We start from the raw sequence: 27,508 nt of genomic DNA, 5'->3' as shown, positions 1-27,508 counted from the left end.
GATTGGTGCCTGGGACACAGACAGAGCGTATTTCTGATACCCGCGATCGTAAAGCTTTGTTCATCTAGTACCTCCGCCTATACTCCATTAACGCCCGCCGAGGAAGTTATACACTCCTTTCACTGCAAAATGCGCTTTTGCTCCATTCAGTGCTGAGCCCTAGCACAGTAACAGGAACCCTCCGAACTGAAATTCTCACTCAGCTCAACAGCACCAAAATCACACTGTCCCCTCTCAAGAACATTTTACTAATAAACCTGTCCTTGTTGATCGGCCGTCCTTTCTTCCCATCGCTTAATCGCGGCGTCTCCGTCCACATCTCCTTCACATTCTCCAGTACCATATTGCAGTGTCGGTCGAAGGCTTTCACCCGGGCGAGCAGTTTTCGGTTGTTGCGGCACGAGATCAGGACTTGAGTATGATTGCGCACGGCGGTCTGGAGGAGGGATAAGGGACCAGCGGTGAACTCGTGGGTCTCGAGGACGTTGATCTCGTATTCTGTAAGTTCTGCGCGTGGCTTTGACTGGAGTTCTCTGGAGGGGGGGTGTTAGTGGTGCTGGGAGTGAAGGTAGGGTGGTGGAGCGACTTACTGTATTTTGGCGTCGTTAGTCGCCATGGTGTTCTGGATTCTGTGGTAGTGTCTGTTCGCGGAGAATGCTCGCCTGATGAGTGTTGTATCAGGCACGAGTCATGTACGACGAAGTTGTTTCGGCAGAGCACGGGATCGCGCGCGACTCCTCCGGTGTCATGCGGCTCGAGCTTGAGCTTTGGACGCGAGAACGCGAACCTGCCACATCAAGAGACGGGTTTGCTGTGCTTCAAGAGCCACAACTCCCACCACTACCTGTGCACATCCGACATCGAGCTCTGACTCACGAACATACTACCGTCTTCTACGACGACCACAACATCCGCAATACGTGGCCAGAATCCGTCTGCTACTGCATGCTTCACTCGTCCAGCATGCGGTAGCACGTGAACACTCTTGAGCCGGCACGACAGCTTGTATAAAACCTCTCCATACTTTCGATCACCACTTAGCACCTTACATCAACCTTCGTGATCACGATGGACTTCGATTCGAGCAGCGATGGGAGTGCGTACGGCGACATCCCGACGCGTCCGATGCGTGTAAAGGTGCTCTACTCCTTCGATCAAGACAAGACCAATTGTCTGGCAAGATTTCCGAATACATTGCAGATACCGGCCGTGGCCATCGATGAGAGCTCGCAAGTGGGTGTTATAGAGCTGCAACAGTGCATCCAGGCGATAGTCACTGCCTCCCCAGAAATCGTGTCACGACTTACCGACGGCGACTTCACCGTCTATGCATTCGACTACAGCGAACCTGACACACCGCTGGTTGGTCAGGGTATGCTCTCTGTTGCATTGGCACAGACATCCGCTCCCATCACCTCCAAGAAGGTCATGATTACTGGACGTGTTTGCAAGAATCTGCCAGCTTTGTTCAGCAATGGTGTTAAGGAAACTCTGGAGGTGAAGCTGCGTCTGGCACCCGTGGCAAAACCAACTACGACTGTAATGACCAAGCCCAGTACTCCAGCAACATCAGCAGGTTTTGATCCGAATGCATGGAATGCATCTGTCAACCAGTCTCGACCTTCGCAACTCACCAGCAGCTATTTCGATTTCGACGCAAGCCAGTCTGGGACGGACAGTGGCATGGCACTAATGGACGAGATGTTCGGGTTGGGAGGCGGGACCAGCGGGAGCTCAAGCGGACAACAGACAGCTGGGTGCGTGGGCATCGCTGAGACCCCGAATGAGCCGACTTTTGGTATCAGCCCCGCATTCTCTCATAGCGCGCCAGGCAGCCGAGCTGGGAGTCCTATGATGGGTTTTGATTCCGACATCCATAACGACCAATTACGTCACAATAGCTTCTCTGTTCATGCTCCAACATTTGCGGATCAATCTCGGCCCGGCTCACGTGCCAGCGTTCGAAGTGAAGTTCGTCCATCTCAACATCAACGCCAAGCATCAGTGCAGTCTCTACCACCTCAGGCCCTACAATCACAATCTGAGCAATATTTCAACGAAGATGGACAGCCACGGAAGCGTGCAAAAGTCACGCAAGCAGACTGGCGCGGTCGATCATCCTTCGGCGCGAAGTCTGCTGACTTGCGCGTTACTGCCGCCACTGCGCATTCCGTGCAGATGCATCGTCCTGTACCAAGAAGACCTGGTATGCCCGGGAACGACCTCGAGCCGCCTCCCCGCGTGCCTACACCCGTGCCTCAGATGCATCCGATAATGCGCCAACAACAAAGGCCATCGCGAAGTTTTCTTCGACAAGCATCGACCATGACTTCTGATACAGACAATCTGTCGGATGCTGGGCAATTCTCAGATGCACTCATTAGCGATGAGGAGTCTCCTAATATGAGTAACACTGCAGAGAGCACTCCGCAAAATATGCCGTCATCGCCTCCTGTTCCCATGGGCCCAAGCACTGTAGAGCCTAGTAGTCCTGGTCTACCAATGCTGCCCACGAACCGCATGCTTGATAGTGGATACATGAGCGAGCGTGGTATACGCAGTGGCAATGTGGCGGAGTGTGATGATGAGGACGACGAGAACCGTAGCCCTACTGCGGAAGACTTGGAGATGGCAGCACAGTATCATGCGCGTGGTAAACAGGCGGCCATCAAGAAGCAAAGTGCAGAACCTACAGCAGCTGCGCCTAGTGAGTTTGGTTTCAGTGAGATGAACGTGGAACTGGAGACGCCAGGAGACATGGATCAGCTGCCGCAAAGGATGCTCATCAATATGCCGCCTGGGCGAAACAGGCAAGGCAGTCAAGGGTACGTGGATGTTGGAGAGGAGTTGTTCGACTTTGCGATCGATCCTCAAGCGTATAACGAGACATGAGCAACGCGACTGACAAAAGTACCAGACCAAAACCACTTAAAGCCTCAGCCAGCTCCAAGATTTACACTACGACCTCGACCTCGGCCGGTACGGCGACTACCGAACAGGCTCAAAGGCCATCAATGGCGGCAAGCAGGCGAAGCTCTCTTGCTCTCCCAACAAATAGCCATGCTACAGCTTCATCAGAGCAGGATCAGCGAGCCAGCCTGATGCCGGAGCAGCGCCCTACCCTCAACAAGCGCAAGAGCACAAAGCGGTCACGAGCCGAGCTACAAGGCTCGGAAGCAGGCTCGCCAGCACCGAGTGACACTGAAGGGCGACCCAAAGGTTCTCGGAGATCTGGTTCTGGAGCGCAGCGCCGTATCATCATACAGCAACGTCTCGAGGCCTCTCTTGCCAATGGTGAAACGCCGACGTTCTGTAGCCACTGTGGTGCTATCGAGACACCAACTTGGCGCAAGCTGTATGTCAAGCACTGCGATGGTGAGCCTTCGCCTCTCGATAAAGCTGAAGGAGAGGGTGAGACCATTGGTGTGGAAGAGACTTCGTTTGATCCGCAGACTGGTGTTGCGACAGCTTTCGTCATCCGCAAAAGTATGAAGAAGACTAAGGAGTCTACCCCTGGCGAGGGTTTCAAGGATACCGTTGTCTGTAATCCTTGCGGGCTTTGGTTCAACAAGTTCAGAAGTATGCGTCCACGCGACAAGTGGAATCGCAAGTCAACCCGAAGGATTAGCAAGAAAGCAAAGGGTACTCCCGGTGGTGATCTGATGACTGACGGACTTGAGCCACCTTCGGAAGCATTCTTCACTGATCAGGTTGATCCTGACGACGCCTCTGAGGAAAACCAGGACATGGGGAGTGCTCAATTTGATGGTGCAGCGAGCAACCCCCCTCCGAAGCCGACCATGGGTCAGAGACCGAGGGCTAACAGTCTTCAGACTCAGACTCGACGTCAGAGTGCTGATGGCCCAAACGCCTCTCAGCTTGACGCTGCTCTCGCTCGCGCTGTGCAGTCCAGTCCGGCCCCATTTCGTGGATCTCAAGCCTCGCCGATCGAGGTCGACGAACTGACCCCCAGGCCGACTCGACGACTACTCTTCCCGTCACCGCGTCGCGACGGCGAGGTCAAGAGTCTGGACGACAATGGTCAAGCCTCCTTACACGCCACACCATCAAGTACCAAAGGCTCTGCTGCGAGAACGCTCAACACTTTCGATTCGAAAACACTACCCGACGGTGGCATCGAAGTCAACATCTTCGAAGCCTTCACCTTCGACAAGGAGAACCTCGAGCCCGGCATGGAACTCGACGCAGACCTCATGCACCTCTTCGAAGGCTCTCCACAATACACTTTCAAAACCCCAAGCAAGAAGACTCCCCGCAGCAAACCCCACACCACCCCTCCTCGCTCCTCACAACGACAATTCGAGCAACTCCTCAAGACTCCCACACCAGGAAGCCGCAAACGCAAACCACTCTCCCCCAACCCCAACGCGGCTCTCAATCCTCATGTAGCAGCAGCAGCGCAAGGCGCAATCAACGACTTCATGACCTCTCCTTCCTCATCGCGCTACTTCCTCCGCTCAACACCCAGCCGCGTGGAGCGTACACCCGGCGGCGGGCGTAACACAGCTCACAGCAGTGGTGGGCGAGCCGCAGACATGACGCCCTTTTCCCGCTACTTGGCGCAGATGGCTACTGAGGGTGGCGCGGGCGCTGCGGCAGCAGGTTCGGCGTTCATGACGAGTCCTAGTCGCGCGCTGGATTTCAGTGACTTGCCCGGTGGTTTCGGAAGTGGGTCGCCAGGGATGGGCCAGGGAATGGATTGGAGTGGGATGGAGGAGATTTTGAGTAGTGAGTTTGCTGCTTTCGAGGGTAATGGTGGTGCGGGGCAAGGCAGTGGTGAGGATACGCAGGCTTGAAGATGGCTGGACAAGGGGGAGGTGGTGTCAATGGTGGAGCTCACAGTCATGCCAATGCGGACGCCGCAATTTTACGTACTTCCTATAAGGGCTCGGTCTTGGCATCAATGCTGCCGCTGTATATCATCATCATTCAGCCGGAACGTTGTTGGACATGGTTCATTTGATAAACCACATCTTATCTAGAGACGAGCTAAGCAGTACAGGCATTCGCGAACGGCAGGTTTCGAGGAAGTACCTCGCACTCTGCCAAGTTCAGTCGAGAGCTGGGACCTCGACACTCCTGTCCCTCACGCCTTGGGCTCCGTAACCGAGATTTCCGGCTGCCGACTCTGCCCCTGCTGCTGTTGCTGTCCCGCCGCCGCCGACCCAACACTCCCCCCATTCCCCAGCCTAATAGGCAACAACCCCGTTCCACCCACGTCGCCACTACCCCCGCTCTCAGGCGTTTGCGTTCCACTATTCCCCCTAGCTGGCGTCCCCAACCCGCCCATGGGACTCACAGCCCCACTCACGAACCCGCTAGGCGGCACAGGGATGGAAATCCCCTCCGGACTTCCCGGGACCATCTTTCCCTCCACGCCCGGGATGGTGATCCGTTTGACTTGGTTGTTGTATGAGGCGGGGATAATCTCGATGATTTCGTCGCGGGGGAAGGAGAGGAAGGGGATGTCTGTTGCGGAGCAGGCCATGAGGTAGCCGTACAGGACGCGGAGGACGGATTCGTGCGCGATGATTAGGAGGTCGTTTTGTTCGCGCTCGAGCTCGAGGATGATGGGTTCGAGGCGGACGGCTAGGTCGTGGTAGGACTAGAAATCATCCGAGTCAGTGGGGTGGAGGGTTGGAGGCGGATTGGGGGTTGGTGGTAGATCTTACCTCTGCTCGTGGATAGCGATGGTGATAGGGGTCCATCTCGTGCTTGTGCACTTCGTCGGGATACTCGAGTCGGATGCGCCGCTCACTCATCTTCTCGCAGACACCAGGGTTCAATTGACTCATTTGGCTTCTTTGCCTTACACGGTAGCCGAGCGAGGCCAGGTACTCACTCGTCTCCACCGTTCTCCTCCGCGTGCTCGTCCAGATGGTGAGGGGCTTGAGGGCCGTGCCTGCGGGAGCACCATGCTTGATGAGATTCTGTCGCTCGCTTTCCCGGTGTGCCAGAAGTGTATCGGCCATTTTGCGTGCGTAGTCCTGTCCTTCTACAGATAGTGAGGCATCGGCTTTGTAGCTGTCTTCATCTCTCGTCGTACCAGCTCGGACGAAATATGTCTGCCGGGACTTGATGTGCAGATTTAGGAGATAGAAGACGATTCGCTGACTGAGATAGTTGAACGAGCACTGATTCGCGATCACGCGCTGGCCGGCGTTGATCATTTTGATATAGTGCAGATCTGGTTCTTCCAGGGTCTCGTAATGAGGTATACGAGCGTTAATTCGCTTGAGATAGTCCTGCACGGCATCTTCAGGAGACCAGCCGAGATAATCTGGTGAGCTGATCTTGACAGAGCGGACATTCTCCTCAATGATGCGTTCGTCGGTGCAAACGCTCTCGACGAAGAGGGTATGGACGCCTTTCTTCTCAAACTCCTTTGCGAATGCACGGCGGCCAGTCGAAAGCGGATTGACGGCGTCGTAGATGGCGATCTGTCCGTTCTCATGGTCAAGGAAGCGGAACATGTCTTCTCGGCACTTCTTTAAAATCTTGTTGCGCAGTAATACAGAAGACGTGCTGGCATTGACATGGAAATAGTCGTCCGGTACAGCTCCATTCGGACCAAGATACTCGCGTCGATAATCGCTTAGATGGAAGATGTGAGTTTTGACGCCGAGCCAGCGAAGGTATCGTGCTAGTGCTACAGAAGTGTGCGTCTTGCCTCGTGCAGGCAGTCCGACTGTGGCAATCACTATTCTGCCTGAATGGAAGAGTCGACCAGATTCTGTGGAGTAGAGTTGGGCTGGTGCCATGGACGCCTTCTCCGGCAGCTCATGGATGGCGTCGACATAGGTGCTTGATTGGCGGCGGCGGGATGAGGCAGCGTCCGCCAGGTCGGCGGTCAGGAGTGTATCCATTTTGGACGAGTCAGAGAAAGATCCAGAGCCAGCTCCTGTAAGTCAAAGAGTTGCTTCGTTATGTGTCAGTGGGACAATTTCGTGCTCAAGACCTGCGGATATCGATAAGCGGTCAGATGCGATTGCTTGTGGTACGAGCAGGGAAGGTGTTTTCGTGGCAGCTTTGGAGGTAGCTTTACTTTGCAGACTCGGCAACTATCATTTACTTGCAGTCCTAGAATTGAAGTAAAGTGTCCCGGCCCAACGGATAGAAAAGCAATGAGACCCGCCTAAGCAAACGGTATCAACGCCCCAGTCTAATTGGGACTGTAATGAGACTGATTCGGTCTTCACCTGATAGGACCGGTATCGGCTGAGGTTGGCAATGACGGTACTCCTGACTTGGCTGTGTATATGTCAGTGTGTGTAGTGAGCTGTGAGATATGGGAGGAGTGGCTGCTCTGCTCTGATAAGATGTCAAACTATCGCCGAGCTCTGACCATAATTATTGACACTAGCTCGCTGAGTACGGGCCGAGGCGTCACGCCAGGACCATGGGAAGCAGAGCAACATTTTGTCGGAGCTGTAGCAGAAGACGCACGCAGGAGAGTCGTGTGCCTTGCGAAACAATCACTACCACCACATCACCTTCACTCTATCCATCCATCCATCCATCCATCCATCCCATCACCACCCGGGAACTCGATCGCAACATCTCCACCAACACGATACACACATAGATTTTAGTCAACATGGCCGCGCCAGCAATAGCAACAGGGACGCAACAGCCGATCGTGGTCGAAGTCCCCCCCATCAACAACCCAGCCATCGACGTCTCCACCCTCCCACCCCTAGACGTCACCAAACCGCCTCCGCCGCGCACCAACGCCCTCTTCGACACCCTCCTCGACACATACGCCTCCTTCCAGGCGCGGCGGGAAGCGCTCGGCCTCAGCAACCCGGGCACCGTCGACCAGATCTCCAAGGAAGTCCAGCGCGACGTCTTCCTCACCAACCAGACCTTCTCCGGCCTGCGCGCCGAACTAAACAAGAGCTTCTCCATCAACCCCATCTTCCAAGTCAGCCATGCCTTTTCCATGGGCTCCCAGCAATTATCGCCCTATACCTTCCTCGCCCTCTACGGCACGGATAATGTAAGTCTTGCTATCATCAATACAACAATAAAAAGTAAACTCCATCCTAATATGATGACTACCAGCTCCTCCTCCAAGGCCAAGTCGACTCCGACCTCTCCTTCTCCGCCCGCCTCAACGCCCGCCTCCACCCTCGCCTCACCCAAAAATGCTCCCTCCAAATCCAACCCTCCGCCGGCATGTCCCCCGGCGGCGCCCAGATCTCCCTCGAACAAGACTACATCGGCTCCGACTTCACCGCGCAACTCAAATCCATCAACCCGTCCATCCTCGAAGGCTCGCTGACGGGCATGTTCATCGGCTCGTACTTGCAATCTATCACGCCCCGACTCAGTGTGGGGTTGGAAGGTGTGTGGCAGAAACCGGGCGGGGATATGGGACCCGAGGCTGCATTGTCCTATGCCGCGCGGTGGAAGGGCGATGATTGGATCGCTTCCGCACAACTACTCACGCAAGGCGGGTTGCAGGGGAGTTATTGGCGGCGGTTGACGGATAAGGTTGAGACGGGCGTGGATGTCAATCTGCAGTTTGCCGGCCTGTCCGGGGCGAACGCCATGATGGGCGGGATGAGGAAGGAGGGGACGGCGACGCTGGGGGCCAAGTATGAGTTCTCCCGGTCCATTTTCCGCGCGCAGGTCGATAGTCAGGGCAAGATTGGGTGTCTGTTGGACAAGGTCATTGCGCCGCCGGTGCGCGTCACGTTTGCGGGGGAGATGGATCATGCGAAGGTGAGTTGCTCCCGTATACCGACATATATCAATGGTTTCGGGAGGAATACTGTTTTGAAGGGCGCAAAGCTAACCTGTCTGTCTCGCACAGAACGCCGCCAAGCTCGGCCTCGCCGTCTCGATCGAGGCGTCGGGTGAAGAGCTCATGGAGCAGCAGGATAGAGTCATACCAGCCTCGCCGCCCTTCTAAGCCATTCGTGTGGACCTCTGTCTAGTCTGATCGCAGTCTGGACGGGCGAAATCTTGCTGTGGCGCACTTCTTCACTCTGTACAACCACGGAACTCTTGTCCGAGGCGCGCCGGGTCTGTGCATCAGACAGCACCCTCTTGCACGTTTGTCCTTGAGCTCAGGCTTGGGCTTGAGGGTACGGGAATCAGGCATGGGAGATGGCTGATCCGCGCTGGGTACTAGATGCGGTGGATGGGACTTGTAGCATAGCGTGGGATTGTTTTGATTTGAAAAAGGTGGTTCGGTGGGAGCAGTACTCCACATGCTTCCCTCGGCCACGTGTGTACGTCTAGATTTCTGGATTCGTGCAAGGAATCCTTTTTTTTTTTGAAAGATGTGTATGTATGGACCATGTATATATACAGCCGAAAGGGATTCATTCTACAATTCCAATCGGGATCAATGCCCGACTGAGGATGAGCTGCACGGATGCTATCTACCTATCTGCCTACGAAAACCCAAAGTCGAATTCCGGATGATTGTCCTTACCATCTCCAGTGCCGAACTCCTCGCCGCCTCTACCTCCCCCATTATCGAAATTGCTAAAATCCATCAAGTCATCAAAGGTACTGTCTCCAACACCTGCCATCCCATCTCCATCTCCATCCCCGCCCATCAGATCACCCGGCCCATCACCATCCGCCGCGAACAGCTCGTCGAAGTTCGGCTGTTCCATCCCTATCCCCATGTCCATCTCCATCTCCATGTCCAAGCCCTCCATCGGGTTCTCCGGCTGCATATTAGCGTAGTCCTGTACACCGGGGAGTAGGGCCGAGAGATCGTTATCGGCGTCTTCGCCGCGCCCGAGGTTGAGGTCGTGGTCGTTGGTAGTGGAGGGTTTGGACAATGAGGCGTTGAAGGAGCCGAAGTCGATGCCGGTGGTCAAGTCTGGATCCGGTGCTTCTGAGGCTATGGTGGCGGGGCCGGAACCTGGTGCTGAGATGGCGGTGGCGGAAGCGGAGGCGGAGGCGGGGTCGTTGAAGAGGGATTCGAGGTCGGCGTTTTCCGTTGCTGTCGTTGGGGCTGTGTCGGGTTGGTCGGTCATGGTTGTGTCGGTATAGTCTTCTTTGCTGGCGGTTTCTTTGGCTGGCTGTGGTGGGTTCGTGTCTATGGAGAGGTCGGCGGTGGTGGGTTTCTTGTCGTCTGGCGAAGCAGGTAGAAGCGTCGGTGATGCTTCGGCGGGGAGAGGTGGTGTTATGGGCTTGACCTTGGCATCTACGGTGCCGGGATCTTCTTTGTCGGCAGATTTGCTGGAGAGCTGGACGGATGCTGAGGATTCATCTAGGTTGGTGGATAATGATGTTTCTGTAGCCCCAGGTTCCTCGTCTTGGGCCTGTTCCGAAGGTGCCGAATTCGATGCTTGTATCGGCTTCTGGTCTTGAGCGTGGCCGGGAACCTGCTTTAGGGTAGTTCCTATCGATTTCGTATCGGCCTTGGGAGGTTGAATCTCAGATCGTTCGCGACACACGGCCAAATCTCGACGCATTACCGCCTTTGCTGTTTGCTACAGGCATAAGAGTTATTACTGGGGACAACCGGTAAGTTTTCGGTCAGGCATACCAGTTCGTCGTCTAATATGTCCAGAGCAGCATGATATCTATTGATCGATTCAGGCATATCCCGTTTGAGGCGAAGAGCCCGAGCCGCTGCGGATCCCTTGACACCACTTTGTGCGGCGGCGAACAGACGACCAATGTTCTCGAGCTATGTCTGTCAGCGTTTTCCGTCTCATCACGGCATTCTTGTGATCCTACAGTGGCATTGACTTCTTTCTGTAGCTGGTCTAATGCTTCGACATGTTTAGTATCAGCTGCCATCTTGTCAATGGCTCAGCAGGGACCCTCGTATGGCACAGGATAGCAGGTCGGGCACCATGACGAGGACTCGAGAGTTTCAGTAGCCTACAAGTATATTTTTCACGTGCAATACAGGAGGCTCAAGCAATGCTGAAGTGAGTTCACAGGGCTGACCGTTGGCGTAGCGTAGGTTGTCGCCGGGCGGCTGGGCCCGAGAAGCCTCTTTAGCGCCAGACTTCGCGAAATGGAAATGCAGGGAGCTTTGTCACGCGGGAAGCTCGTCTCGTCTCGTCTCATCTCTCAAGCCTCAAGCCTTTGACCTGGCTCTCTTTCTCCTCTCTCTCTCCCCCCCTCTCCAGCATAAATTGACGACCTGCGGACAACGAGGCTCGTTTCTCCTCTTTCTCCTCCTCTCTCCCTGTTCCGAGTCTCCTTTGTATCTCCTTCGAGCGTGTCGTCGTCGTCGTCGTCGTCGTCGTCTTTTTCAGCGTCGGCGTGAGAAGCGTGGTTCACACGGCTGTCGGTCAGGCTTCCCCAATTCCTGGTACTGGGCTTCTGCCGGACAACGCAACACATCACATCCGCAACGCATATCAAGAGGAGTTCTGCCTGCTGTGTTCTTACTGCTCTAAAGATACCCATCCGCCGCTTTTCTCTCTGGCGCTACAGCTAAGCAGTCATCGAAGCTCATCTCATTTGTGCGTTCAGCTTGCTCCCCCTTCTCTTCCACCCAACACCACCTAACCTGCCGTCGCAGTCGCAGCACTTCCGCTTCTTCTCCGCCGCTTTCTCTGTTACAGCTCTCCTACATCGTACAATACTCCGTCTCATCGCATAATACATCATGGCGGACATAGCTACAGCTTCCTTACCACAGCCGCCCGCCAACGATGTTCCCACTGGATTCGGCGGCTTCCCGCAGCCGCCCATGCCACCAATGCTCAGCATCCCGCAGAACAACAACAATGTCGGAGGCGCCATTAGCAGTGCAGATCCTGGCTCAGAATTGCTGTCACCTCTCAGTGCTGCTCGCCGAGCTGCACCCGAACCGAACAAAAGAGCTCTGTATGTTGGCGGCCTGGATCCACGAGTCACCGAAGAGGTACTGAAGCAAATCTTCGAGACGACTGGTCACGTGCAAAGTGTGAAGATCATCCCTGACAAGAATGTAAGTAGACATGTGATTGCTGCATGTGCGGCTGCAGGCAGCTGTTTGTTTATGCTAGCGTCTTTCCAAACGTTCGCTAACAAGCAAACAGTTCCAGTCAAAAGGCTACAATTACGGCTTTGTCGAATACGACGACCCTCAGTGCGCCGAACGAGCCATGCAGACCCTCAACGGACGCAGAGTCCACCAGCAAGAGATTCGTGTCAACTGGGCATACCAAAGCAATACCACTTCTAAAGAGGACACTTCGAACCACTTCCACATCTTCGTCGGTGACCTGTCAAACGAAGTCAACGATGAAATTCTTCTGCAGGCTTTCACCGCTTTTGGCACAGTCTCCGAGGCTCGTGTCATGTGGGATATGAAGACCGGTCGCTCTCGTGGCTACGGCTTTGTGGCATACCGTGATCGTGGAGAGGCTGAGAAGGCTCTCAGCTCAATGGACGGCGAGTGGCTAGGTTCACGTGCAATCCGCTGCAACTGGGCCAACCAGAAAGGCCAGCCTTCCTTCACCCAGCAGCAAGCCATGGTCCAGATGGGCATGACTCCCACCACGCCGTACGGTCACCATACCTTCCCAACTCAAGGCGCGCAGTCCTTCGACATGATTGCCCAACAGACTCCGCAATGGCAGACCACCTGCTACGTCGGCAACTTGACTCCATACACGACCCAGAACGACATCGTCCCACTTTTTCAGAACTTCGGCTACGTCACTGAATCACGCTTCCAGTCCGACCGCGGCTTCGCGTTCATCAAGATGGACACGCACGAGAACGCGGCCAATGCCATTTGTCAACTTAGTGGGTACAATGTCAACGGCCGACCTCTCAAGTGCAGCTGGGGCAAGGATCGACCACCCACTGGACAATTCGACGGCTACTCGCCCGCACAGCCACCCCAGTCGGCCTTCCCATCAACACCGCAGACCTTCTTCCCACAGTACGGTCAGCCTAACCCGATGTCGCCACAAGGTATATCAGCTCCCAACATCGTTGTTCAAACTATGCATACTGACCTCTCCACAGCGATCACACCAGCTAGTGGTCAACCTTTCGGTCAGCACCCATCTCCAGGCAGTTGGCCAACTCAGCAGATGACGCCTCAAACTATGCAGCCACCGCAAGGCAATTGGCCGGCGTCTCTACCTCCACCAAGTGCCGGTGGGTATGGTGGCAATCATACCCCAGGTGGCTACATGCAGCCACCTCACGCTGCACCTTTCGGTCGCGGCGGCTATCCCTATCAGGGCTAGGGCTAATGGCCACGTTTCTAAGTTCTTACGATGGCATAGCGTGGGCGTGCTTTGCTTCGAAGCGTTCCTGTCTACGGTCATAGCGGGTTTGAGAAATGTCGGGTTTGCTTGGGTAGCGCCGGCATGGCTGCGCTTTTGCTGTTTTCATGTCCGCGCTGTTGTCAGCTGATTGTCGGAAATGGTTTTCTGGATATGTGTTCACTATCTGGCTGGGCTGGGCTGGGCTGAAGTTACGTGCGTTCAAGCAAGGCGACTGCTTTGGTGGCTGTCGGACGAGGGAAAGCACTCTGAGCGAGTCTACATAATATATCAAGCTCTACACTCATCTTCGGCTCCCGTCTCATCCTGTCTCTCTAACGTATATACGGTCCTTGTGATTTCGGCTCATGATAGAGTTCTACGGTGTGGTTTGCTCGCGTTCGCGGAAGAGCTCCGAGCTCGCTTTTGTGGCGTACCTTCCCATCCTCACCTTAATCCTTCGAGAACTGACTACTCTATTCATTCGGCCCCCCGAATCCTACATCAAACGGCTTATACAGGGCTGGGAGAACAGTCTACGACCTCCTACAACGCGGATTGAAAGGCATTCACTTGCAAGTGGGCGGCACGAGCGTCGATCATGTCAAAATCTGCTACACTGCTAAGCACTCATTGATCGCCCCTTCCACCCCAGCAGCCATGGCCACCACCACCACCACCACCAACAAACCCTGGTCCAACCGCCCACAGAAACGCTACAGACTAGTCGACTGCACGCTCCTCGACCCCAAAGACGGCGGAACATACACCCACGTCACCCTCGATATCAAAGACGGCCTGGTTCATAGAATGACCAAGCTGTCGCAATGGCCTTCCCCGGGCGACGAGGCACTGAGCTGGACGTCGAATGAACAGCTTACTATCATTAATCTTGATGGGAGGTTCGTTTGTCCGGGGTTGATAGATTGTCATGTCCATCTGGCGACGCCACCTGGAGAGGATGGGTTGAGAGGGACGCTGGATCAGGATTCGCAGACGAGTTTGTTGCGGCAGCCGTGGTTGGCGGGCGAGATGTTGAAGCGTGGGTTTACCAGTGCGAGGGATTGTGGCGGGGCTGGTCTTGCGCTCAAGGAGGCTTTGGCTGAGGGGTTGTATCCTGGTCCCAGGCTGTTTATCTCAGGTCATGGGATCTCGCAGACAGGAGGTCATGGCGATTTGAGGTCGGCGAAGGATGCAGAGTATGCATGCTGTGGTGGCAACACGCGCGGACTCGGGCGGATAGCAGATGGCGTCGAGCAGTGTCTGCATGCTGCTAGGGAGGAGTTGAGATGTGGAGCTGATTTTATCAAGATCATGGTGTCCGGTGGCGTGGTCTCCAGCACCGACAAGCTCACGGGCTTGCAGTATACCCCTGAGGAGATCAGAGCTTTCGTCAAGGTGGCGAGTGATGCTGGGACATATGTCACCGCGCACGCTTACACACCTGCTGCTATACGAAATGCTGTCGAGAATGGTGTGATGGGTATTGAGCACGGCAATCTGATCGATGAGCCGACTGCGAAGCTGATGGCGGAGAAGGGTGCGTTCCTCACGCCCACATTGGTGACATACCAAACCATGGCATCAAAGGGATTTGGCTCGTTCTTACCACCATCCATCGCCAAGAAGAACCTGCAGGTACTCGCTGCCGGCTTGAACAGCATCCAGATCGCAGACAATGCGGGAGTCACAATGTGCTTTGGCACCGATTTACTTGGCCCTTTGCAAGTCAAGCAGAATGGCGAGTTCGTGCTACGGAAGCAGGCAGGTCTCAGTGCGTTGAAGATCTTGCAGAGCGCGACTGTGAATGCAGCTCGGAGAGTAGGCTTAGAGAACAAGCTTGGACGTGTCAAGGAGGGTTTCTTTGCCGACCTACTGATCTTGAATGCTAATCCGCTGGAGGACATTACTGTGCTCGATCGGCCGGAGAAGCATCTGCTGGCTGTTTTCAAAGATGGCAGGGTGCTGGAGAGCCGATGGTCCAAAGTGCCGACTGATATGCCGTCGTCTTCCAAGATTGAGTAGAGATAGTGTCGTCTCACCGTGCTGTTGCTCAAGGCGCGAACTTCGCAACAGGCTCAGCACTGATGTCAAGATTATCCAGTCCCCAGATCTCCATATTCTGCACTTCGGCCTGCGACCCCAACGTGACCTCCGTTCGCCACTCTAACGAGCCATCTTCCATGGTGACTTGGTAAATTTTACCGACCTTGTACACAGCGTCGCCGATACCGATATATTGCAAATCCTTCATCCCTCCTTTCCACATATCCTTACTCATCATCTCCATGCGCTGCTCATGAGACATGACTCGCATGTTCTCCGCCACGTGTTCGTTGTGTAGTATCCGGAAAGCACGGAGCTTCGAGAGGAAAGGGATCAACAGGGGTATGATGGCAAGACTCTTCGTACCCAACGCCATGCCGAGTTGTTCTAGATTCGGACAACTGCGCACGAGGTTACTGATCTCTTCTTCTGTCAGAGCCCATTCGTCGCGCAGGAGTAGATGCTTCAGTGATTTGGAGTTGGGTCCTGTAAGGACGGAGAGGTAGTCTTTCCCTAGCCTCGTCATCTCTTCTTCTGAACCCATGGGCGCATACTCTGGCGTGATTGGACTCGCAGTACTATCCGCCTTTCCTTCGCAATACTTGTGGCTGACAAAGTACATGTTCTCCAGTGGCACCTCGTTACGACGGATTAGCTCGACGTGTTGTGGTGCAACCTCATTCGTGCGCATTTGGCGGAAAGCACAGCGCATTTCAGGTGGTATCTGCCTCCACGAATCATCGATGTAGACGTTCCGTGCAGTACTCATGCGCGAGCCAACGCCACCAAACATGTCTAATGCACACATGCTCCGGCAAGCGTCTCGATCGAGTATTTCTTCCATGCCTCGCATGTTGTTGCCGAAGAAGTTTTGGAGGCCGATATGTTTGACTTTCATCGAGTAGCCTGCTCGTATACAGCGACCGAAATAGGTGTCGAGGCTCAACGATGGCTCGGCTTCTCGTCTCATGCGGGAGGACCAGTGTAAGCGTAGATCCTCGAGCTTACGTGAGTGCAGCAGAAGCATCGAGATGTCGTCTGGGTAGCACAGTGGATCGATATCCATGGCCTTGAACGCCCGCAAGTTCGCCATGGGCGGGATCATGACACTCGGCCTGGGGACCCTACTCGTTGGAAACCTGATCGTCAAGGACGTGAGCGTTGTATGCGCCGATAGCCCCAGATACAGCGTCTTCAAGGGCTTGCAATCCAGTTGCCAGCAGAAACTCCTGAGCTTCACCATCTTGTCCGTAGCCGCTCTCAGCAGAATGTTCAACATCATGCTATTATCCGGCACCCTCCCCTTCGCAAAATCATCTTGGCCGTGTTCCCTCCACCCGCCCCATAGTTTAAACTCCTCCACGAGCTCCGCATGCGTCATCGTCACCAACCCATTCAATGCCATCACGAACGGACTTCCTCCTCCAAAGCCTTCGGGTCTGCCATTCACATATCGTATGTCTGGGTAGGAGTGGAGCGTGACTCGGCGGTACAGCAGCGGCGAAGTCATGTAGTAGAGCAGGCGACAAGTACGACATACTCGGGCAAGATCTCCCGTATCGTCCAGCCATTGTACAATCAATGCGACAATGTTGAGCGGGAGTGCGAGTCCAAAGCCATCTTTTACTCGTCCCGTACTGACCGGCGACGTGAATTGGACAAAGCGTGGGACATCGCCAATAGCACTGGTGCCATTCTCTCTTGGGTCCTCCTGTGGTGTCATCCTACCCAGCGCCTTCGCGCTCATCATCGAAGAAGGTTGATACATCGTGCTGGGCGCATGTGATCGTCGTCATGGACTCGGGGAGATGGTGTGATACGAGGGACTGATCATTTGGTCAAGTGGCCATGTACATGACTTTCATATAACTGCAGCTATCCGACTAGAAGCTATTGCTCGGTCTCGCATTGCAGGAACGACACGCAGCTAGATTGGTGAAATAAAGTGTAGCCTAGCGTGGGCGTGCGTCTGACGATCATGAGCAGTCTTTCTTTGTCAGCAACAGGCCAGAGCGATACGCAAGCCTCATGGATTGGTTTTAGGAAAAGCAATGTCGCTGCAACATATGAGTGGCTAACAATAAATGCACAGGCGTACAGATAATAACGGAAGTAGTTCAGATCGAACAGGTTTACCGCTTTTCTAGTCATAGTCATAACTGAGTATACATCACACAACTGCATGCCACCCTTCCGTCACACGTATGGCAACTCATCCCTCGGAGGCAAACCCCAAAGCTACAGTCCACGGCAGTCAATCATACCAGATTTACAACTCATCCTTCCCCTTCTCCTCCGTCCCCAAAAACCTCGCCAACACATTACTTCTCCTAGTCAAATCATCCACCTTCTCCGGCGCCAACCCACCCTTGGCCAAAATCCCCTGCAACCTCGCCGCCTCCTTGGCCACATACTCGCCATTCTCCTCAGCCTTCTTGGCTACTTTGGAGTAGTACTCTGCGTACTTATCCGTCACACCCCCGACCGCCTTCTCAAACTCCCGGTAAGCGGCTTCGCCACCACTCTTCAAACTCCCAACCAGGGAGTCCAGACTAGGCACTGTTCCCGCTAGAGGGTTCAACCCGCCACCAACAGAGCGGTAGGTTCCGGCTTTCTCGTTCATGAACGTGATCAAGTCTTGTTCGCTGCGGCCGCCGGAGTAGGGAATCCCTTCCTTGCTTCCCTTGGGGTAGTAGAAGATGGTGGGGTAGGACTTCACGCCTGCGTCCTGCGCGGTGGCTTTGGCGTTTTCGGCTTCACAGTCGACTTTGGCGATCAAGACCGATGATTCGGCGGAGAAGTCGGAGGCGACTTTTTCCCAGATTGGGGCGAGGGTTTTGCAGTCTACGGAACAGATAAGGTCGTGTTAGTGGCGAGGCTCGAATCAGAAGCACTTGGTTGGATGATTGAGAAACTTACGACCACACCACGGCGCGGTGAACGCAACAATAGCATCCTTATCCGCGCCAACCATCTCCTTAAACGTCTTATCATTCAACATCTCCACCTTACTCGCCTCGGCCTTCTTCGCCTTCCCCTTCAACCCCGTCTTCTCCTCGATGAACTTGCTCAAACTCTCCAGGTCTCTGCCCCCCCTATAATCCTCGGGAGTCTCACTCTTCCCATCGAACCATTTGAGCGTCGGAAACCCCTGCACGCCGAACCGACGGCCCAGCTCCTTCTCGGAATCCGCATCGACTTTGGCGATGTTGACTTTGTTCTGCGCGAACTGGTAATTGGCTGCTAATTCATCGTAGATCGGAGCCAGGGTTTTGCAGTGGCCGCACCAGGGGGCGAAGAACTCGACGAGCGAGGGTTTGCCGGAGTTGAGGACGACATCGTCGAAGTTGGAGGGGATCAGGTCTTTGACGGCGGATTGGGCCGAGGCGAGCGCGGCCAGAGAGGCGAGTAAGAGGTTTGCGAGGCGCGCCATCGTTGTTGTTGTTGATATTTGTGAGATTGGGGATTGTGAAATTGAGCACGAGGTCGAAAGTCGAGTATATATTTAAGGTAGGCCAAGCAGTGACGAATGGTGGGGCGCGGCTGGACCCTGAGCCATGAATTTAAAGAAGTAACAGGTGGCCAGTAGCTATTCACCGACATGGTAAATGCTTTGAAATCGTTCATGAATGGAAGGGCCATGCACCGGCCGTGCTTTCGACAACTACTCGGCATGATTCGAATGGGACAGTTGGTAGTGGGAATCTTTGCGTTACTGACTTATGCTCGTCTGTACTATGATTATAATGTACTGTATATATTGCCGAACCTCGCATATAGCCTATCCCAGAACCGCAACATGGGGTATGATAGTGAACTGATATCGCTGCCCTTGCACATCCTCCTCAAAATCCTTCGTCCTGTAGATGCCCAAACTAAATTTTCCCAACGCCAAGATCATGCAATAGATAGCCTTGTGAAATGGGCAAGTTGTGCCAACATGTCCGCAACCGGGTTGCAAGGCGCAGTTCAGGCCCCACCCCAACTCCTCCAGTAACCTCTCAGAACATGCAACACCTGCCTATGCGTCATCGCATCCCCACAAGCCGCCTGCAAAGTCGTCTGCCCATCCCCAAAATCAAGCATAACGGAATGTGGCAGCTCCTGCCGATCCAGATCCGGCGCATAAGGCTGCTTGAGCTCGCTCAGGTGGAAACGCTTCGAAGTCCCCTTGTGGATGTCCATGGCTTGCGGGATGGCGAAGACGAGATACCCTGCTGAGTCGATGGAGACGATGCGGCGTTTCCAGAGCTGAGAAATGTCTTAGTAACAAGGCAGAGTTAGTCGTCAAGGCAAAAAGACTTACTAGTGAGTCGGGAAATTGGACGTTTAAATCTCCAACCACAACTGGTGGCGGCATATCCGACCGATCCTGCTGCTGACTATTCGACCTCGGCGCACTCGTCGGCGGCGACTCGACCGCACCACCGCCGTTCGTCGAACCACCGAACTGTTGAACACCACTCCGCCTCTTATCCTTACCCCCAAAATTGCTCATGCGCTTGAAAAATCGGCTCGTCCTGCTGCCGTCCCTAGCAGCAGCAGCATTATCGTCGTTCGAGGACGCAGTCGAGGCTCGTGAAGCGGCTTTCTGCATGTTCCCTTGCATTGGAGGGGGCGGGAAGTCTTCCGCCGAAGGTGTCATAGGTGACATATTCTGTCTGTATCGACCTAGAGACTTACGGTGCGCCGAGTGTAAGGACCTGTAGTCTGAGGAGCCTCGGCCAGGCGCCTGTGGTGCTTCGTGTCCAAAGGCTGGTGTCAGGTCCCAATTCGGATTCGTTGCATCTGTGTTTAGAGGCGGTAGAGACTTGTTCACCTGAGGCTGCGAAGTCCGTTGTCGGTTGATGTGAAGCTCTGAAGGCTGTAGCGGAGTATCACCGGAAGGCACCTCCTCACGTTCGGTCTCGGATCTCGTTCTGACGATCCTGGCCGATACGGATACAGAGTTGCGATTGCCTGTAGGGTCCGGCTGAACGCTCCAAGTTGGTGTTGCCTCACTAGAGTTCTCCCGTGATATCATATTACCACTAAGCCTCTTGCTTTGCCGCGCCAGCTTTTGCATCGAAGTCGTCCGCGACCTGGGTGGACTGCGTACAGACGTTTTTCTTTCTCTCCAAGCTGTGGTCGGCAGCTGCTCTGGAGTGGGTGAGCGAGCTGGAGGGTTGGGGCTGACTTCTCGACTCGACACTTCGGCCAGGGCCTGGATACGCTTCGTGATGCCGGTAGACACATTGCGCCTCAAGCCTTGCAGGGGGTCAGCACGCTCCAACTCAGGCGTCGAGCTTGCGTGTTTCCGCCATGGAGACGAAATCTGCGGGACAGGTGAAGCTCGATCAGACCCAGCTTCGAATGGGTCAAGAAGATTTGACGACGATCGTCTGATCTTCACGGACCGCACAGACTCGGATAGTGTTGACTCGCTCGGATGCCTAGGGAACGATAGGCCATGTGGAGATCGAGCCATCGTCATAGTGGTCGCATCTTGAAAGGTCGCGCTCTGTAGCTCCTCCATGAGCTCGTCGTCGGAAGCAAAGTCGCCATCTCCGTGTGACGTGAGATGCAGAGGCTCAACGATGCCTCTTCTTCTCCGCGCCAGATCAGTGTTGTTGCGTCTAGGGCTCATGTTCGCGGGTTCGAGCGTCCCGCTGCCGCTCATATTGGCGGGCGGACTGCTCAGATCATTTTCTAGAGACCCGCGCCTAGAAGGCTGTGCATTATCGCTCGCCGGCGTCACAGGTCGAGTGCCCGCTTTCACAACAATCGACGGCACGTCCATACTCGATGAGTTGTTTGTGGTGGGCGCTCCAAGAAGGTTTGCTTCTGTATGCTGTAGTGGCATTTCGTGCGTATTACTAGCATGTTGAGGTCCGTCATCGAGCATGTCGAGGGAGAATATTGGCTCGGCGACCACAGTGTCAGCGTATTCAGAAGAAGGTGGCCGAACGGTCATGAAGTCTTGCGTGCTCTCTGCTGTACGACTTTGTTCCAACGTGTGGTCCTCCGCACGAGGCTCCTGGTGCATTGACACTGCATCTATCACCGCTTCAGAAGGTGTCGAGGACTGTAATACGCTTTGCACCTCCTCAGCATTGCGGTCTGGTAACGCTTCACCTGGTGCACCAAGCGACGCAGGAGGTGTCAGAGCTCGTGTCACTGCGTGCACAGCCTTCATCTGGTCAGCTTTTTGCGGCTCTTCTTCAACGCCATGTCTCGGTGGCGTAGCAGGTCGGACTTCGTTGGGAGCTGGCTCAAAGTCTTGCTTCGCCTCCGGTTGCTCATCAGTGTGGCTGTACTTCATTTCAATACCGGAATCCGCCTTCTTCGTGTGTTGTGCTTCTTCCAAAGCCGCAAGTGCCTGGTTGGTGGCATATTGAGTTCTGCCTGTGGGTTGATATGTCTCCATAGGCGCCCGTGACTGAGCGGGTAGTGTAGGCACTGCGGGAGCTTCTTCATCGGGAGGTGGAACGAATGAAGCGGGCTGTGGATTTGATTTACGCAACTGCTTTTTGCGCAGCTCTACCGCCTTCATCAGTCTCAGCTTGTCGTTCGTCATCCCGACTGATTTGTGCGAAGGGAGCGACTTGATGCTACCGCGTGATACTGGGCGAGGTGTATACTCGGGTAGATTCGGGATTGGTGGTGGCGCTGGAAGGTCTTGAAGAGTGTACTGCGGAGCAATCTTTGCTGGAGTTTGCAACACTGGCTGACTTGGCTCCGACTTCTTCTGCGCAGGTCGAAAGTTGGATGGAATTGCTGCCGTACCCGAGACCGTCGTTCGCTTGTTGCGTTCGCCAGGAGCAACGGGTCGCGGTCCGAGCTTGACTTTCGGTTTCATGAAGTCAAATTTGCTGAGGTCGTAAGGGTCATCATCAAGCTTTCGATTCGTGGCCTCACTTATGCCTTGACGCTCACTTACACTTGGCCTGTCTAAAGGGCGGTTCGGTACTGTACCGGTGTGTAAGTCGCGTGACGTCGAAGCAGGAGCATACGATCTATTCACAAAATCATTACGCCCCACATTTGGATCGCTACGCTCGTTCGCTCGCAGCGCTTGAGGCTCATGAGTGGTGGCCAGAGTCTCCACAGTCTTACTAGAATCATCTGAGCTGGCATATCCAGCACTGGAAGTGATCGAAGGCTGAGAGCTGAGCGAAGTTATTGAGCGCTGTCCAGACTCTTCGCGCACAAGGAATTGTGAGATCGAGGCTTTCTGAGTTGTGGGTACCGTTGCAGCTGGCAGACTGGTCGGATCATCTGTTACTCGTATCGAAGGGGTTGTACGTCGATTAGTTTGGCCGGTCATGAGCTGATCAACCCGCTTTTCACTCTTGTACCGCTGCGTGCCAAAGATCGAGCCTGTTGAAGAAAAGGTCTGCTTCGTTGTTGGTCTTGGTCCATGATCTTCACCATCCTCACTGATCTCGTGCAGACGATTCGAAGATGTCGAAGGCGACGCTGTGTGGAGTGGGAATGATGCAGCCAGAGATGTGTCGTTCAAGCTCTCGGGTGTCGTGATCTCCAGCAAAGTCTCATAAGGCGAGTATCGTTCTAGAATGTGACCAAAGTGTACCACCGTGCGTGCTACTTCGTCGTCAGCGCTCATCCATCAACCTCACCCTGCAGCCATTGTGCTCACCTTGCAGTAATCTCGAGGTGCCATCTGGAATATACTTGATAAGAACCTTTCGTCGCCGATATATGATCAGGCCGTAAAGTGGCGAGGCTTCCTCGTACTTGGCAAGCGCAACACGGGCTTCGTGCACCCCTGCCTTCCCTCGACCAAGCAGCGCAACCGAGTCGCGGGAAGTATACTTCAGCAAGAACCTAGAAATAAAATCTCAGCCACTGTGCATGTACATCTGCCATTGTCTCCGTCGCCATTCAACGCACCATCCTCCAGCCTCAGCCATCGCGTTCTTGTATGCCTCCTCGACATCCTGCGCATCCAATCCATTGAGCGACATCGTTTATCGTTCTCGTGCGCCCAGCTGTTTGCCGCAGCTCGTCGGGTTCAGGGGTGGCGGTCGTAGCAGAGTGCTATGCGCTCGCTGGCGCCACATTACACTGATCGCATCAGTTGTTCCGTATCGTCCTCGCTATCACAGTGATCATCGGCGTCTTCGAGGGTGTTTGTTCGATGTCATGCAGCCAGGTGAGACAATAGCGAAGAGAGCAACAGAGACACGAAAGACATCCAAGCGCGCAACCCTGCACCGGCACTATCCTGGATCGGCACACCTACGGTGCTTGAATTAGCTTTTGCGTGTGCTGCCGTAGTATGGTCAGTGCAAGCTTCCTCTCCACGCTCCGTCCACTTCTAGCCAATCCACGACTTGCTCAGCAATCTGAAACCTGCTCCACCAATGCGTGATGATAACACCGCCGCGTCGGTAAGGAGGAGCAGAATAATCAAGCCGACCGTCTAGACCTGTTCGAGAAAGTGCAGCTCGCTCTAGACCGTCTTAATCTCGATATGAATAGCTCCATGGTCGAAAAGTGCTCTTCTATTTGCGTATTCGAGAACAACCACTACCCTGTCCACAATCTTGCTATTTTCCGAACGTGCATATAGGGCCTACATTGTGGCGTTGCACCACATGGAACAGACCAGCTGAAATGCTTGCACCGAGGCCCTGGGCAAGAGCAACGATTGAGGCGGTACGATTGAGGCGGTATCAATGGCACTTGCAATTACATACAGGTGTTCGCTGCCCAGCAGTGCATTTACATTTGATCTTGTCCACCCACACGTACCCCTTCGTCCTGCATCAGCGCCGCCACGCCTTTAGTGTCACGCCAAGGGCAGTCGTCACGAATTCTTTCAACAAAGCCGCCGAGTCGAGTAATGTAAACTATCTGCCGGCGCATATGGCCATGATCGTCTCGAGGAGCATCTATTCGGTGGCAACAGCATCGTCTAGGATAGCTTCGATGTGTCGTCAATTGTCTCTTCTCCTGCATGAAGCGCGATCCATTCTCCGAAGCTGCATGAAACTAAAGTTCACCAGGATGCATCCCCGTCCCGATTTCTCCCAAAGCTTATCCTTAATATTCCTTTTCCGATAAACACCGTGCGCACCTGTTTGACCTCACCTAGACACAAGCTATACAGAATATCTTCAGGACGACAAGAAATCCTCAGAGTGATGGCCGGGCTGAGCAATTTACCAAGCATTGACTCCGTGCCTTCCTTGTCAACGGAAGTGCGAGCACAGATACTTGACTTGCTCTTCGAGCCCAGCACACAACTGCACACTCTCTCCGTGCCACTGTTGCACGAGAAGACCTTCTCGTCATACAATGACCTGATTGCCGCCGTTGGCGTACAGCTCACAGAGTTGTCAGAGTCTGTATCGTCCTCAGACACCAAATGGCTGGAGGACATACTTGGCAGTCATCCTCGGCTGGGAGCCAAGAAAGTCGAGAGCGCACAGAGTCAGGCGGAGCAAGCACAATTACAAGGCAGTGCTGCGGAAGCCGAGCAACTTCTGCACTTGAATCATGACTATGAAGCAAAGTATCCTGGCTTGCGATATGTCGTGTTCGTGAATGGGCGTAGCCGATCTGTCATTATGGACGACATAAGGCAAAGGATTGCTAGCAGTGACTTGCAGGCTGAGCGTGCGGCCGCTATTAGGGTAAGGCATGAGTCTTAAGGACTGACGGACAGAGCAACTGTTAATGAGATTTAGGCCATGTGTGAGATAGCTGCTGATAGAGCAAGCAAGCTTATTTGACTAACTCAATGTCCTCACTACTCAACGACCAGATACGGACCATGCATCGATCTCCACGACGGTTCAGCGCCGCGGAACAACCAACCGTGATCGATCATCAAGACAAGATCGCGACCGCTGGCATTGTCGATTAGGTTCCTAGCTGGCAGGCAGTGGACGTAGCAGATTCAATCGCGCTTCTTAAGCTCCCCCAACTGAGCAGGCGCAGTACCTGAAGTCTCCTTGCCGTCCTCGGGTTCTCTTACCTCTGCCGCAGTCCTCTCCTCTTCGGGACCACCAGAGGTTCTAGCAGACTCTTCGACGCCCTTGTTAGCATTTGAAGCCTCCATCTCCATGGCCTCTGCTGTCTCGTGAGCTTCTTCGGCACTGCCACTTACAGCCTCCTTATCGGTGTCATTGATGCGCCGCACAGCTTCAGGCAAGCTGCTATCTTAAGATGTTTACTTTCCGCTCACCACGAACGGTACCCCAGAACCCAACTGCTTTTCGATTGGTTTCCTCAACCTTTCGACGTTCCCGGGGTGTTGCAGCTGTTGGTACGCCGTTGTTGGGTAGACTGGCAGTCATACGGCCCCGTGCAAGGTACCAAAGCAATTGATGAGGTCTCTCTCCAGCCTCGAGAGGTTTGGGCTTGCGGACGTGTTGCCAGAACGACATTCTGAGGTTGCTGCCACGAGATATGAAAGTGAAGTCAGGCATGAACTTCTTGAAACAAAGTAGTGCTATATCATCCGGTTATATCGCCGCAGTAAATAAGCATATATTGTATGATGGCAAACACAGAACACCGTCCGTCAACACATGCCCTCATGGTCACTGTCTTGAGCGCGCGGAGTGTCAACTTTCGACCTTCACTACCGTACTCCTCTCGGGAACGGAAAGCCTTGCTCTGTCCTGCACGCAGATATCCGTCCTGACACTGATATCACCTTGCTCACGCCTACCACCAGCCCGCTCTACGTTCTGCTCTGCTCCTCGCGAGAAGCGGTGGTTGTCGACAAGCACTCTGCTCGACTTAGGACGTGCTGGCTCACTGATTGCTACTCTACGAGCAGGCGAAGGACGTACGATAGCCTTCAATGGTGCTGTAATTGCACTTCGTGGGGTGGCGATGCGGTCGTCAATGTCCTCGCAGTGAATTTGTTCAACGGTGTACAGTGCTCGCTTGAGAACAGTGAGCTGCTCTGCTGTTAGAAGTGACTTCAGCTCACGGCATAGCAGGATTCGTTGATCTGTGGGGAAGTCTCTGGTCAAGTATCGCACCGCCGCAAGGGCTCTCGCTGAACCCATGTCCTGCATAACGAGTATTTCAATTCCCGGTCCATCTCCAGGCTTGTATATCCCGATTCCTGTGGACTATCAGTCCGTTGCTGGTCGCAGATGAGCAGCTTTTCCATCATCACCTACCTGTGACTTGTTGCAAGCGATGCTGCACCTCTTGAGCCAAAGGTGTCAGGAAGCTCAACTCGACCTCGTATCCGAAGTGGTCAAGAACTGGCGTGAGCCCGAATATGCTTGAACGCTTACTCGCATTTCGTGCCAGTTGTGGCCGAGAAGACTCCAGGGTTTGCACAAGGTTTGTGGCCGGCGGCATCGCCCTTGGCTGTTCGAGCTTGATGCCCCCTACGTTTGCAAGGGTCATACCACTGTCTCCGTAGACGGCAGGACGACGCTTTTTCTGTAGCTTCTTCCCAGGGCTCTTCTGCTTCGATATAGGCTTTTTCCTCCCAGAGAACATGTGAATATGTAGCCATTGCAGGCAGCGTCGCCAGAAAGGATTTCGCGGTACCGCCTCGGGATGTGGTGATGCCATTGCGTAATCGGAACAGAGAATGCAGAGCAGACCTTCAGGATGGGTCAGATTGAAAGGTGTGCTCCCAGAAGCAGTTCTACCAAGGTGTATCGAAATCTTGATATAAGGGGTGCATTTCGTGTTCACTGACAGCATGTGCTGTGACCACGTGCAGATGTAATCGGCCTGGAAGTGACATGTGAAAAGCATCAGGAGATATACCTGGAGGACGTCGCGAATGTATTGCGCACTGGTACAGGCCCAAGACTTTAGGGGTAAATGGGAGGTCCCGTATCATCCTGGCACCCGGCGCGAAAGTGAATATGTCGCTCCATCCCTCCACGTATTTGTTCGCAGTCTTGCCAATCGTAACAGTCATAAGAGAGCACAAGCTCTTGTCATGCGGTCGCGATGACAGGCCCGCGCAATTGGGAGCCAAGTGGGTTGCCCTTTCGTGTACGCTACAAATGGTCATGATACCATCGTATGGCGATCCATATGCTTGACTCGGCACTTGTTTGATAATCGTCGTCCTGCTGGTGCACGCCGCTCTCAAGATCTTAGTCGAGGTCGAGTCTTACGCTCCATCCTCTAACACACCAGCCGTGATATTGGATGCAGGTGCCGAGCTCGGAAACATCAACCCTTCTATTTTTGCCTTTGCTGTATACTACCTGTGCTACGAGTGTGATATGCCGATGCTGCATTTGAGTGGC

At 54.2% G+C, this 27,508-nt stretch overlaps 13 protein-coding genes across 13 annotated transcripts; 5 read left to right on the top strand and 8 right to left on the bottom strand.

The window, feature by feature from the left end:
* Positions 1–199: 199 nt before the first annotated feature.
* Positions 200–616, bottom strand: SMD2 (mRNA splicing protein; the record flags this gene model as incomplete). Its single annotated transcript, XM_064833122.1, has 2 exons — positions 200–533; positions 591–616. 2 exons carry the CDS (start codon positions 614–616, stop codon positions 200–202), a joined length of 360 nt encoding a protein of 119 aa, XP_064699391.1.
* Positions 617–1,068: 452 nt separating this feature from the next.
* Positions 1,069–4,817, top strand: LTS14_000408 (uncharacterized protein; the record flags this gene model as incomplete). The annotated part of the gene is made up of 2 exons (XM_064833121.1): positions 1,069–2,825; positions 2,918–4,817. 2 exons carry the CDS (start codon positions 1,069–1,071, stop codon positions 4,815–4,817), a joined length of 3,657 nt encoding a protein of 1,218 aa, XP_064699390.1.
* A 290-nt stretch (positions 4,818–5,107) lies between these two features.
* LTS14_000407 (uncharacterized protein) lies at positions 5,108–6,887 on the bottom strand (the record flags this gene model as incomplete). The annotated part of the gene is made up of 2 exons (XM_064833120.1): positions 5,108–5,626; positions 5,694–6,887. 2 exons carry the CDS (start codon positions 6,885–6,887, stop codon positions 5,108–5,110), a joined length of 1,713 nt encoding a protein of 570 aa, XP_064699389.1.
* A 731-nt stretch (positions 6,888–7,618) lies between these two features.
* TOM40 (translocase of outer mitochondrial membrane) lies at positions 7,619–8,938 on the top strand (the record flags this gene model as incomplete). Its single annotated transcript, XM_064833119.1, has 3 exons — positions 7,619–8,020; positions 8,086–8,748; positions 8,840–8,938. The coding sequence occupies 3 exons, from the start codon at positions 7,619–7,621 to the stop codon at positions 8,936–8,938; spliced, it is 1,164 nt and encodes a 387-aa protein (XP_064699388.1).
* Positions 8,939–9,425: 487 nt separating this feature from the next.
* Positions 9,426–10,794, bottom strand: LTS14_000405 (uncharacterized protein; the record flags this gene model as incomplete). The annotated part of the gene is made up of 3 exons (XM_064833118.1): positions 9,426–10,481; positions 10,538–10,681; positions 10,732–10,794. The coding sequence occupies 3 exons, from the start codon at positions 10,792–10,794 to the stop codon at positions 9,426–9,428; spliced, it is 1,263 nt and encodes a 420-aa protein (XP_064699387.1).
* Positions 10,795–11,617: 823 nt separating this feature from the next.
* PUB1 (E3 ubiquitin-protein ligase pub1) lies at positions 11,618–13,196 on the top strand (the record flags this gene model as incomplete). The annotated part of the gene is made up of 2 exons (XM_064833117.1): positions 11,618–11,941; positions 12,033–13,196. The coding sequence occupies 2 exons, from the start codon at positions 11,618–11,620 to the stop codon at positions 13,194–13,196; spliced, it is 1,488 nt and encodes a 495-aa protein (XP_064699386.1).
* Positions 13,197–13,874: 678 nt separating this feature from the next.
* On the top strand, positions 13,875–15,239 carry LTS14_000403 (uncharacterized protein; the record flags this gene model as incomplete). The annotated part of the gene is made up of 1 exon (XM_064833116.1): positions 13,875–15,239. The coding sequence occupies one exon, from the start codon at positions 13,875–13,877 to the stop codon at positions 15,237–15,239; it is 1,365 nt and encodes a 454-aa protein (XP_064699385.1).
* A 28-nt stretch (positions 15,240–15,267) lies between these two features.
* On the bottom strand, positions 15,268–17,028 carry LTS14_000402 (uncharacterized protein; the record flags this gene model as incomplete). The annotated part of the gene is made up of 1 exon (XM_064833115.1): positions 15,268–17,028. The coding sequence occupies one exon, from the start codon at positions 17,026–17,028 to the stop codon at positions 15,268–15,270; it is 1,761 nt and encodes a 586-aa protein (XP_064699384.1).
* Positions 17,029–17,529: 501 nt separating this feature from the next.
* LTS14_000401 (uncharacterized protein) lies at positions 17,530–18,693 on the bottom strand (the record flags this gene model as incomplete). Its single annotated transcript, XM_064833114.1, has 2 exons — positions 17,530–18,104; positions 18,180–18,693. 2 exons carry the CDS (start codon positions 18,691–18,693, stop codon positions 17,530–17,532), a joined length of 1,089 nt encoding a protein of 362 aa, XP_064699383.1.
* A 536-nt stretch (positions 18,694–19,229) lies between these two features.
* On the bottom strand, positions 19,230–23,227 carry LTS14_000400 (uncharacterized protein; the record flags this gene model as incomplete). The annotated part of the gene is made up of 4 exons (XM_064833113.1): positions 19,230–19,511; positions 19,567–22,811; positions 22,900–23,087; positions 23,154–23,227. The coding sequence occupies 4 exons, from the start codon at positions 23,225–23,227 to the stop codon at positions 19,230–19,232; spliced, it is 3,789 nt and encodes a 1,262-aa protein (XP_064699382.1).
* A 1,182-nt stretch (positions 23,228–24,409) lies between these two features.
* On the top strand, positions 24,410–25,134 carry LTS14_000399 (uncharacterized protein; the record flags this gene model as incomplete). The annotated part of the gene is made up of 2 exons (XM_064833112.1): positions 24,410–24,901; positions 25,033–25,134. 2 exons carry the CDS (start codon positions 24,410–24,412, stop codon positions 25,132–25,134), a joined length of 594 nt encoding a protein of 197 aa, XP_064699381.1.
* A 33-nt stretch (positions 25,135–25,167) lies between these two features.
* LTS14_000398 (uncharacterized protein) lies at positions 25,168–25,657 on the bottom strand (the record flags this gene model as incomplete). The annotated part of the gene is made up of 2 exons (XM_064833111.1): positions 25,168–25,430; positions 25,456–25,657. The coding sequence occupies 2 exons, from the start codon at positions 25,655–25,657 to the stop codon at positions 25,168–25,170; spliced, it is 465 nt and encodes a 154-aa protein (XP_064699380.1).
* A 180-nt stretch (positions 25,658–25,837) lies between these two features.
* On the bottom strand, positions 25,838–26,738 carry LTS14_000397 (uncharacterized protein; the record flags this gene model as incomplete). The annotated part of the gene is made up of 2 exons (XM_064833110.1): positions 25,838–26,349; positions 26,408–26,738. The coding sequence occupies 2 exons, from the start codon at positions 26,736–26,738 to the stop codon at positions 25,838–25,840; spliced, it is 843 nt and encodes a 280-aa protein (XP_064699379.1).
* Between the last annotated feature and the right edge of the window lie 770 nt (positions 26,739–27,508).

This window comes from Recurvomyces mirabilis (assembly GCF_035927965.1).
Source record: "Recurvomyces mirabilis strain CCFEE 5264 chromosome Unknown scaffold_1, whole genome shotgun sequence".
Lineage (NCBI taxonomy): Eukaryota > Fungi > Ascomycota > Dothideomycetes > Mycosphaerellales > Teratosphaeriaceae > Recurvomyces > Recurvomyces mirabilis.
The sequence above is the reverse complement of the archived record's forward strand: the minus strand, read 5'-3'. Positions and strand labels throughout refer to the sequence as shown.